This window comes from Monodelphis domestica, chromosome 1, assembly GCF_027887165.1.
Source record: "Monodelphis domestica isolate mMonDom1 chromosome 1, mMonDom1.pri, whole genome shotgun sequence".
In the NCBI taxonomy this organism is placed as follows: domain Eukaryota; kingdom Metazoa; phylum Chordata; class Mammalia; order Didelphimorphia; family Didelphidae; genus Monodelphis; species Monodelphis domestica.
The window spans coordinates 485,402,944-485,414,982 of record NC_077227.1 but is presented as its reverse complement, the minus strand read 5'-3'; the positions used below and the strand labels follow the sequence as shown (position 1 = coordinate 485,414,982).

The 12,039-nt window shown below is 43.9% G+C and overlaps 1 protein-coding gene across 3 annotated transcripts in view; it reads right to left on the bottom strand.

The window, feature by feature from the left end:
* LAMA5 (laminin subunit alpha 5) overlaps positions 1–12,039 on the bottom strand; it is a 135,933-nt gene that overhangs the window by 60,566 nt on the left and 63,328 nt on the right. For all 3 annotated transcript variants that reach the window (XM_056812875.1, XM_056812873.1, XM_056812874.1), the window contains exons 3-6: positions 10,526–10,643; positions 5,895–6,013; positions 4,732–4,902; positions 4,027–4,124 (exon numbers count right to left, since the gene is read on the bottom strand). In XM_056812875.1, coding sequence (XP_056668853.1) covers positions 4,027–4,124; positions 4,732–4,866 — 233 coding nt within the window. In that variant the 5' untranslated portion in view covers positions 4,867–4,902; positions 5,895–6,013; positions 10,526–10,643. The remainder of the gene's footprint in view (positions 1–4,026; positions 4,125–4,731; positions 4,903–5,894; positions 6,014–10,525; positions 10,644–12,039) is intronic.

The following is a 12,039-nucleotide window of genomic DNA, read 5'->3' as shown; positions in this document are numbered from 1 at the left end:
TAACAGATCCCAAGAAATCTAGCTAAACTAAGTGATTTAGGAGTTGGCCACCTGAGCAAGCCACTTAACCCCAATTGCCTAGTCCTTGCTGATCTTCTGTCTTGGAACTGATACCTAGTATTGGTTCTAAGTGAGAAGGTAAGGGTTAAAAAAAGAAAAGAAGTTAGCTACCACCCAACTGGCTAAGTAGAAGTTTTAAAGAGGTGCTTCTAATTACCTCATGCTAGAATATTGTTCTTAAATTGGTACTTATCTTTTTCCTTGTGAATGACCCACTTAAATTAAAGATGGCTATGATGTAGTAAGGAGAAGAAGAAGAAGGTCCTAGAGTTGAACAGAATGATTACATGATGACAATGGCAGTGACCAAGAGAAAGTAGAAAGGCAATTGGGGATAGGGAAAGAGATTTCAAAACATGGAACTCAAAGATGTTCAGGGACCAAGAAGTTCAAGAGAACTCAGTGTTCTAGGTCAGTGATTAGAAATCAAGGAAGGTCTAGAAATCTATAAAGGAGAAATGCTCTTGTGTCAAGGATGAGATTTCCTGAATCTATTCCAAAGAGGAGGTCAGCATTCCCAGAAAAACTGACTGTAATCAGCAAACTGTGAGGTCCAGGGTTAGATCCCTTATACTCAAGTCATTCAGCAGCATCTCTTAAACATTTATCATATGTCAGGCACTGAGCTTAGCCCTGGGTACACAAAGAAAGGCAAAAACAGTCCCTATCCTCAAAGAACTTACATTCTAGTGGGAGAGACAACATGTAAATAACCAGATATAGTCAAGATATATGTAAAATACATGGAAGAGAATAATTTCTGAGGGAAGGGAAGTAGCAGCTGGGATAACTGAGAAAGGTCTCTTGCAGAAGTGGAGACAAGCTATGTTTTGAAGAAAGTGAAGAAAGCTAAGAGGTGGTGAGGTAAAGAGGATTCTAGGTTTGGGAGACAAAGGCAGAGAAAAAGGAGATAGGAATGTCCTGTTCAACAAACAGCAAACTGACCAGTATACCTTGACCGTGGAGTGTATGGAAGGATTAAAGTATAAGAAGACTGGAAAGGTATGAAAGGGCTAGATTGTGAAGAACTTTTAGTCCCTCTCTCTCTCTCTCCCTCTCTCTCTCCCTCTCTCTCTCTCTCTCTCTCCCTCTCTCTCTCCCTCTCTCTCTCTCTCTCAATCTCTCTCTCTCCCTCTCTCTCTCCCTCTCTCTCTCTCTCAATCTCTCTCTCTCAATCTCTCTCTCTCTCTCAATCTCTCTCTCTCTCTCTCTCTCAATCTTTCTCTCTCAATCTCTCTCTCTCCCTCCTCCAAAACTAACAGTCTCTCCAAAGCTCTATCTCAATCAGTCAGAACTTGATTAACCCAAATCTACTATATCCCTTTCTCCACTTCCTGTTAAGATATACTGCCATCAATTGGGAAAGAGAAAGAATCAGCTGAATTAAATGGGTAGAGTGGTTTTTATAACATTTATGGGTATTGTTATAAGGAAGAAAGAGTTATAGTAAGAGATGAGGTCTGCAGAGGACAGATGCATAAAAGAAGATTCTGGAATGTTGAAAGGAGGATTGAGCTGGAAACTCAGGAACAGTTAAATCTCTCTGGGAGTTTGCTGACTACAAGCACTTGGTGGAGTTCCTGTACCTGTCCTTGCTGTTGAGATTTGTGTTTCCCTTGGAAGAAGATCTTTGAACCTGAAGCTAGCCTGAACCAACATCCAATCATCTATAGCTGACAGTAAGGGGAGATCTGAGTCCATCTGGATTTAGGATCTTTCCCTTGGGTCCCTGTCTAATCTGCCACAGACCAATACCTCAAGTAACAAATGAGGTTTGGTTAGTGCAGGAGAGCTAGTCTTTAGGGTTCAGGATTTTAGGTGAGAGAGGAGAGGGAGATAAGAGTAGTCAATCAAACTCTATGAAGACCCTTCTCTCAAGGTTTAGTTCCTGGGTTGCTTAACTAGTAAAATAGTGATAGTAATTCCCTTTTCCCATCAAACCTCTCTTAAAGAATAAATTAAAACTTCCAGTGTCTTTTGCCTACTCTGTGACTGAGTTGTCTGTGTGCCGGACCCTAGACCAGGCTCTAGCCTGGGCAAGCCTGCCCTTTTACCCATGGTGCAAACCTTTGTTGCTGACCCAAAGTAGTTCACTTATCCCATCCAATCCAATCTCCCCAAAATCCCTAGAACAGTATCACTCTCTTAGCAGCCTGCCATGGCCCTAAACAACTAAGAGTCAGCTGAGCAGGAAGAGAAAATTCTCTAGCAATGGTTTGGCTCTCTAGGAACTGAGAAGTAGCACTGGAGTGACTCAAGCAGAGGCTGATTTTGACCTCATGAGGCCATGCACTTCTTTTCTTTGGAAGTCCCCAAACAGAAGCCAGGTACTTGTAAAGGATGCTAAGAGAGGAGTCCTGTATGGGCAGGACGTTACACTAGAATGAAAAGAAATCTCTTCCAACTTTGAGAGTCAATGAGATTTCTTTGAGAGACCAGGGGACAGCTCAGGATGCCAGGGGCTTGCCAGCTCAAAGTCTGGCACAAACTCAAGGTAAAGGCAGACAGTGAGACCTGGCTTTTTCCATGAAGCTATGAGAAAAAAAGGAAAAAAAAAACCAAAATTCTGGCTTGGTGTAGGACTGGGAACTAAGCAAGACCCACTAGAAAATCCTGAGTCCCTCCAGTCTAAATACTTCCATCTTCACATTCTTAGTCATGACATCAGTTCCTGATATCAGTAATAAGCTGCTTTCCCACCCACCCCCTTCCCCAAAGCCTACTTAGGACTTGGCCTTATTATCAAGAACTCTGCAGGCCTTCAGTGGATGCCCAGAATAAATCTGTGCCCGTAATATAGAAACTCCCCCCCACCCCCGTGGCCATGACTGGCACATTCCAGCTGCTGAGATGTAACTGGAAACAGAGGCTGCCTGTGTAGGGGTCTAATTTGCCGGACATGGGCGTGGGTGGGAGCTTGTGCAGGCCTCATCTGTCCTGGCTTCAAGCCTCCACAGATTCATTTCTGGAAGTCTGTGGTGGGAAGAAGCCATCTCTGTCTGAAGGAATGCCCTGCTTCCAGGATGTTTGATTCCCAGACCTGGTCTCAGCATTGCTGTTTCCCCTTCTGAGCTCCATTAGTTCTCTTTCTTTTAAAAAGAAAGGTTTGGGGGCGAGTCACTTGACCCCCATTGCCTAGCCCTCACCACTCTTCTGCCTTGGAAAACAGTATTGATTCCAAGATGGAAGGTAAGGGTTTAAAAAAAAAAAGAAAGGGTTTTATCTTCCATCTTGTATTGGTTCCAAGGCAGAAGAGTGGTAGGGGCTGGTCAGTTGGGGTTAAATGACTTGTCCAGGGTCCCATAGTTGGGAAGTGTCTGAGGCCACCCTTGAACCCAGGTCCTTCCATCTCTAAGCCTGGCTCTCAATCCACTGACCCATCCAGCTGCTCCCTGATCTCCATTAGTTTTCCTTTTGGTTTTCCTTTTTTTTCCCTTTAATTATTTATTTTTCCATTAGCATTCCAAGCTCATCTCTCCAAACACATAAATAGCATTAAACCCATGGAAAACAGATTCTGATAAGGAGAGGGTGGGGACAAAACAGGAAGCAAAATGGGTGGGGGAGAAAACAGGGAGACTATCTGACCGCAGAGACCAGCACAGAGGAAATGACTGACCCGTCACTTACAGACACCCAGCCATACACACCAACATTTATGCAGTCCTATCAGGAAGGGCAAACACCCAGCCACTTAGGAGACACAGACCCAATCGCCCCATGGCAGTGGATGGAGGATGTGAGGCTTAGAGCTCACTTTAAATACATTCTCTTATGGGATCCACCCAACAGCCCAGTGAGGGGGAGCATTCTGAATGCATCCCCCGTACAGATGAAGGGAAAGGAGAGACTCCAGCTCGCTGGTGGTGGCAGGCTCTCCCTCCCACTCAGTGATCATTCCAGGGCAAGCACATTTGTTTATTAGGAGAGGGACAGGGAACGGATAGGACCTCAGAGTCTTCTTACCTGTAGGGGTCTGTGGGATCTTTGGCATTGCAGACATCGGCGTGACCGTTGCAGACGCAGCGTCCCCCGATGCTGATGTCCTTGATGCTGTAGTAGTACTGTAAGAGTGGGGCGAGAAAGCACCTCCGTGAGGCCCTCCCAGCCCCCAGGAACCCTCGGCCACCCCCAGAACCCATGGCCGAGCTTGTACCAGGGAACTTCTCAAGGTCCAGGAGGGCCAGGGTCGCCCTGTTCAGACCAAGAACTCCCCCAAAGCTAGTATGTGCCTGACCCAGGGTGGGGGGCTGCCTGGCTGCTCTGTCAAAATGAGTCCTAGATAAGGGCTCAGAAAGGAAAGCTTAATGACTGTTTTCACCCCCGGTCTTGCTATTTAACTTGGGCAAAATCACTCATCCTCGGGGCAACAGGCTTCCCAGAGCCAAAGTTTCTGATGAAAGGCCTGTGAAACTCTTGAGTGCTGCCCATGTCAGATTAAAATGTAAATGGCAAAAGTTTAACAAATAAAAATACAACATAGATAATGTTCAGTTGTGGTTTTCCAAGTCAATAGGAAGCAGCGGGGATCTACTTCTATTTGAGCTGAGCATCACCGTCCAAGAAGCCAAGCCAGGCCTGAAACCATTGCCTGGTTTCAGAGCATGTGGCCTGGGGTATCAGGAACATCAGAATTTCCCTGGGCAGCCCTGCTACGGACAGGAGGCTCACCCGGCGAGTCACGGTGGGATCTCGTAGTGCCTTCCCCATCAGGTGTCCAAGGAGAGTATTGGTTCGTAGAAAACGAAGGCGGATGTTGGTGGCCTTGGTGAAATTCCGAAGGAGTGGAGAGTAGGAGAAATTCATGGCTCCGGGCCGCCCATTCACCAGAGACACCACGATCTGAAAAGTAAGCTCAAAAATTGTAGAGGCAGGGGTGGCGACCCCTGCATTTAAGGCCATAGCTCCAAATGCTCCTGGTAGGCATGCATTGCGGAGGTGGGCTTCTCTCCAGGAGAGCAGGGCCTCCTCTCCCCAATAGAACAAGGGCTCCCCTTCATCACATGGGTCGATGGGGATATGATTGGGGTTATAAACCCTAAATGATCACCCGAGTGCAAATATCAATAATATGGAAATAGATCTGGACACATATAAAAGCCAGTGGAATTGTGCATCGGCTATGGGAGGGAGAGAGGAGGAAAAGAACATGATTTTTGTAATCTTGGAAAAATACTCTAATCAATTAAATAAAATTAAAAAAAAACAAGGCCCCCCCAAGAGCAGGTTCTGTGTTCTCATATAAGGGACTCCCCAAAGGCTGACACTGAATTATCAGACTAAGGGAACCCCAAGGGGAGGTGTTATTTTACTCATGTCACAGATTCCCCAGGGATATATACTTTTCTCTACTATTTCCCAGTGACTTGGGGCTCCACGGAGCAGGTGCTGAGTCTCCCTCAGGCCAGGGGTTCCCTCAAATAAAGGACTGGGCCTCCTCTTTTGGCCTCTGGTAGAAAGCCATATACCAGGGTCTAAAAGAACTCGGGCAGGGAGCCAAATGAAAACCAAAAATACACAGGTTGGGCTTTTGAGAGAGTCCATGTATGGGCTCCAAGTATCTTTACAGCAGACTGTAAGAAAGCTGTTCTTGGTGACTCAGCAGAGAGCTCAGAAGGTGCTTTGGATTCATTTAAAGTCTCCAATCAAAAACATTTGTGTACCTGACTTTCTGAAACCTTTTTCACAGCTAATTTAACCCTATAACTCCTTCACTTTAAGGCCTTTTCCTTCATTCCTCCCTGCTCTTCAACCTCACACCCAGTGCCCGTCTCTAGCTCCTTCTTTTTCTTTCCTATCCCTTCACATTCCCATTGTCTCCATCACAGCCATACCTCTCCATTTTCCAGAGGAACAATTCGTGAGTACTCGGTGGTACAAACGACATCATCATCCTTGTTGATCCGCTCCAGCGTCTGAAATCCAAACTTCTCAATGCAGTCCCTCTTGGATGCTGTAGGAGAACGGACAATATGGGCCAGGCACAGGCGTGTCAGGAAGAATTAAAAAACCTTCCAGATTTCACCAGAAGATGGAAGAAATCAAGAAAGCAACAGGGCTACAAAAAAAGAGGTGGACTTTCCCAAAGGAAGACTTCCTCGCTTGTTCTCCATCATAGGTCATTCTCCTGTCTCTCTTCTTTCTCTTCTAGTGATCTCAATTGCCCCCATTGGGTTCCATTAATATCTCAACACCATCCATTCTCAAATCTATATATATTTGGTGCTAATCACTCTGGAGTGAATTATTGGCTGGATATCTGGTCAGCATTTCAAACTCAAAGTATCCAAAGCTGCTTTTTCTATTCTCTCTTCTAAAGGGACCATCATCATTCCATTTCCCCAAGTACAAAAGTCATTCCTGACTCTCCATTCTCCCTTCACCTCCTTTTTCAACCAGTTGCCAAGTCCTAGCAGTGAAAAGCCTCCACAACATTAGCTGAATCCATCCTCTTCTTTCAACTGACATAAATCCAAGGTCTACCTGAAGCTCTTGTCAATTCTTATTTAGATGACTATAATAGCTTCCCAACTGGTCTTGCCATATTTAATCTCTTTCCTCTCTACTTCATCCTTCTTAGAGCTGAAAAACAATTTTCCTAAAGTACAGGTTCTGATCATGTCAGTCCCCGACTTAAAAATCTTCAGTAATTTTATATTGCTTCAGAAATGAAATATCGACTCAGCCTGGCAGTCAAGGCCTTCTTTTATATTGCTCTAATCTATCCTTCCATCTTATTTCATATTATTCTCATATATATTCTATACACACTGCAGTACCCAACAGCCTTGCTCATCTCCAATCTCAACATTCTATTTTCCACCTTTCTCCTTTTAGACAAATCTTTCCACAACTTAGAATGCATTCACCTCTCTCCGCCTCCTGTCAGAATCCTTTTTCTTTCTTTAAGGAGGAAGCAGCTGAGTGTCTCAATGAATGGAGTGTTGGGCCTGGAGTCAAGATGACCTGCATCTGAATCATGCCTCAGTCACTTACCAGCTGTGTGATTCTGGGCAAGTCACTTAACCTCTGTTTGCCTCAGTTTCCCTATCTGTAGAGTGGAGATAACAATAACACCTATCTCCCAGGGTTATTATAAGATAAAAGACATGAAAGAAAATGCTAGCTATTGCTATCATTAATTAATCAATATTTATTAATTACTTTCTGTGTGCCAGGGCCTGTGCTAGTAAGTATTGGGGTTACAAAAAAAGGCAAAAAAGTGTTCCTGCCCTTAAGGAACTTACAATCCAATAGAGGAGACAACATGCAAATAAATATATACAAAGCAAGCTATAAACAGGAGAAATAGAAAATGAAAGAGGGAAGGCACTGGCGTTAAGAGAGATTGGATGAGGCTCTTGTAGAAGGTGGGATTTAAGCAAGAGATAGTTTTATATATACATGTTATCTTTCTGTCCCTAATGGGGGAAGGGGAGTTAGTGAGGGAGTTACCTGGGAATTTTAGTATAACAAACAAATAAATAAATTTAAATTTAAAAAAATGAAGCTGGGGAGGTCAGGAGTCAGAGTGGAGGAAGAAGAGTGTTCTAGGCAAGGGAGGCAGTCAGAGAAAAATGCTTAGAGCCAAGAGAGAGTCTGGCCAGTGTCACTGGGTTGAAGACAATGTTGGGGAATAAAGTGTGAAAAGACTAGGAAGGCAGGAGGAGGCTAGATTATAAAGGGTTTTGAGTGCTAAAGGTGACATAGCATTTTGGTTTTGCTCCTGGAGGCAACAGGAAGCCAATGGAGTTTGTAGAGTAGCTAGAGTGGGTTATGTGGTTGGATGGTTTTAGGAAAATCACTCAGAAGAATCACTGATTGGATGGTGGATTGGAGTGGGGAGAGACGAGGCCTGTAGACCCACCAGCAGGCTCTTACAATAATTCAGTTGTGAGATAAGGTCTTGCATTGCAATGATGGGAATATCAGTGGAGAGAAAGGGGCTTATTCAAGACACCTAGCAAAGATGGAATGGACTGGAATAGGCAACAGTTTGGATAAGGGGAGAGGTGTGTGGAGATAGTAAGGAATCCAGGATGAGGGACTGAAGGTTGGAGTTGTCCTCAATGGGAAAGGGGAAGGTAGGAGGAGAGTTTAGAAGGAAAGATGAGTTCTACTTTGACATACTGTTAGACTAAAATGGAGAGATCGGCCATGCATTTTATTATTTTATTAATCAGAAAGGAAAGGATGAGCCTCCATTTTGCTGACTAAGGCCTAAATCCTCCTTAGGGCAGGAACCACCTCTAGCATCTTGTCTATCTCCCTCCTGGAAGTCTCCTTCTGCAAGCAGCCTTTTAAAAGTTAAACTAGCTCCTCCTCGGGGGCCATTGGACAGGCAGGCTGTTGCCAGAGAATAATGTTACATTTGCAACATCAAAGAGATTGAGGATATATTTCTTCACACAATATTGAGTTTAAAATATCTACTGGACATCCAGTTTGAAATGTCTGGAAGTCAATTGGATGTGTGAGATTGGAGGTCAGCAGAGACTGGAGCAAGGAAGGTATATTGGAGAATCACCAGCATAATGATGAATTAATTACTAATTAATGGGAAATAATGAGATTATCAAGTGAAGTAGAATAGGGAGGAAAAAGAAAAGAGCCCAGGACAGACCCCTGAGGGACACCTATGGGTAGAGGGTGTGATTTGGGAGGAGGATCCAACTAGTATGGGGAGATAGACGATCTGAGCAAAAATTGACAGAGCCAAGGAATTGGAGGTCCCATTGTGGATGAAGAGTAGGGTTGTGTAAGGAAAGGCAGAGGGAAAGGAGAAAAGCCAATAGATTGTGGTTGGATAAAGGAATGGATGGATTTCAAAATTACTGAACACGGGGGTGTTACATTTGTGGGTGATGACAAGATGGAGGGTAAGACCACCTTTGTGTGTGACTGAGTTAGGTTGGAAGAATAGCTCATTGGAGCAAACTGAGGAACTGAGAGGTCAAGGTATTTTAGGGAGTCAATGCTCATGTTGAAGTCCCTAGTATGAGGACAAGAGCTGGCGAAGAGAGAAAAATTGTGGTACAGTCTTTTACTGTAGCCCACAATTGATGGTGTTCTCCCCCTAGATTTAACCTATATTATTCTTACTCCTGTATCTCGTCAGCAGAATAAATATGTAGAGGGCAGGGAATGTTTCATTTTCACTTTTGTACATTCCCAGTACCTTCATCATAGTAAATGCTTACTAAATCTCGGGTGAATTAAGTAGCTTTTTCTTGATGTGTGCAGGCACAGGGCAATCAGGAGTAGAGTGGGGAGGATTCAAGATAAAGATGATATAGTCCAGGCCCTCAGAGTTTTATAGACTAGTAGGAGGATAAAGCAAGTACAGGCAAAACTATAACCCAAAGTGAAAGTAATGCTCTCCAGGTTTTCTTTTAAAATAGAAACACCCCTGTAATGAAAAACCTATTTAGCACTGAACACATCAGAAGGAGAAAGTTTATTTATATTTTCCTCCTAGGGGTTCCCAAGGACCTTGATGTGGGATTGAGGGAATCAAGATCAAGAAAGTGGAGAGAAGGTGAGAGCTGCTTGAGGCAATATTCTCCAAGTTAACAATTATACTAGCTATGGGAATAGGACTTTTTAAAATCACAGAATGTTATATCTTAAATGAACCTTAGAACATAAAATGTCCAAACTAGAATAGGATTTAAAACAGAGCTAGAAAGGACCTTAGAACAAGAAATGTCAAAGTAGTATGGGACCTGAAAACACAGAAAGAATTCTTAAAGCATAGAATATGGAATGTCAAAGCAGAAGGGAATCTTAGAATTAAAAAATATCAAAAATGGAAGGAATCCTTAGGACAGAGGACATCAAATGTCAGCTGTGGAAGGAACATTAAAACATAGAATCTCAGAAGCCGAAGTGACCTAAGAATGAAGAATGGCAGACTTGAAAGGGAATTTTGAGAAACTATAATTCAAACCCTCCATTTTAAAAGATAAGAAAACTGAGGCCCAGATAAGCTAAGCGATTGGCCCAGGTCAGCGGCAAAGTCCAGACTATACCAATAGAACTCTTAAAGGGTAGTTTCATAAGCCAAACAGACCAGAACAGACATGTGAGCACTTCAGAGGAAGAGAAGAAAACTGGGAGAAGTATGTTAAAGGTGGGAATCGAAGAAGATGCTCCACCATCCTAATTATCGAAGTTAAACAGTCAGTGTGGTCCCTACTCTATAAACACATTCTTGGCAACAGCAAAAGCCAAAATGCCAGGCACTGTGGGCCAATGGGGAAGAGAAGTATAACAGTAGCTTTCTGGTATTTCCTATGCCCACTTTGGTCATTGCTCTGTTCAGGGAGCCACAGAGCCTCTCACCAAAGGAAACAGTGCAAGTTTCCCCTCTAGGTCTCCCATGGGCATGTCCCACTGATCCCAGACCTCCACCATCATCTCCCTCCTTCCTGTGGCCAAGGGACACAGTTTAGAGTTTACTTACAGGCAAAGTACTGCCAAGGTTGGTAGGTGAGTCCAAAGTCAGTGGATCTCTCGAGTACCCAGAGGTCTGGACGTGGGGAGTTGGCAAACTTGAGGAGGACATAAGCCACATGAAAAAGCTGAAAAAGAAGAAATTCAGGTGAGGACAAAGATAAAGGGAGCGGAGTATCTTCTCAAGGAAGATACTGGACTGATACCTGCCTGGCTAGGGTATTTCCTCACACCCATCACTCGCTGCCCTGATAGGTACTTGTCCTCGACAAGAACATGACTATGATAGAAAAGGACCTGGAGTCAGGAGGATGTGGGGACAAATTTTGCTTATGACACTGACTATAGGGCAACCACTTGCCTGAGTCTGTAAAATGAGGTGGCTCACTGGATGGCTGCTAAGGTTGTTCAGCTCTACATCTATGATTCCATGATTTGAAGCATCTCATGAACTCTGGAGTATTCATGTCCCCAGAAAGAGCTACACCTCTCTGTTGGTTATACCTTTTTTTTCATTCTATTTATCTGAGGCGATAGGCTACAGGTTCATGGTATAATGTAGTGTCTACACTATTTAGGAAGGCAGTCTCCTCTATGCTTCAGTAGAATTGTCATCTCATTCATACAGAAACTCCCTTTAATAGATAATTCTCCTGAGGAAGCACAATAGAAATAGGAATAGTTTTAGTTCTGGCACCAGCTTGTTCGGTGAGCTTGTCATTTCTTTTCTTAAGGTCTCTATTTCTTTATCTGTAAAGCGAGGGCTAGAGTAGTGCTGTCAATCTCAAATAGAAACTGGGGCCACTAAACTGTACATAAAGATCTTTTTGGGTTGCATATAGAAAACCACATACATTTATGTCCTTTTTATTCATACATTAGCACATTAAGATCATAGAGGAACTATATTTTAATCTGGTTCTGGCTGCCCTTGGGAGTGTTATGGGCTGCATGTGACATGGGTTAAATGATCTTCTAGTGTTTCCAGTAAACTTTGTTGATGTACATTCTGTGTATCTTTTATTCCTTAGCATCAGAGAAAAACTGAACCATTGCATTTAGTGTGTGACTGGGATTAGACCCAAGGTGGGATATGTTACCAAGGCAGGAATAGAATATATGTGGAGACCAAAGGAAAAAGGGAAAGGAAGGGAATTTTCAGCAGACTCTGCCTTGTTCTGGTCTGGAAACAAGGCTGAAAAGGCACTTAGATTATTCACAAAGAAATCTAGCCATTAGCTTTGGGACATTTAGCAGGGCCTATCAGACAGTATCTTACAGGGCTTGGGGGGCCCTGGCTGGAATCCCTTTTCCCCTCCCCCTTGAAGCAGTTAGCTTATTCAGAGGACCTTCCCATTCATCATCCTGTCAAAAAGGTCTGGTGTTGGGGAAAGATAGAGATGAGGAGGAGAGGTTGGCTCCTTGCCTAGTCAGCATCCCCTCCCCAAAGGTCTGGCCACTGGACCAAAAAAAATCACCCCTTTTGCCCAGAGATAGCTGGGTCCCCACCCCAAGGGAGCTGGG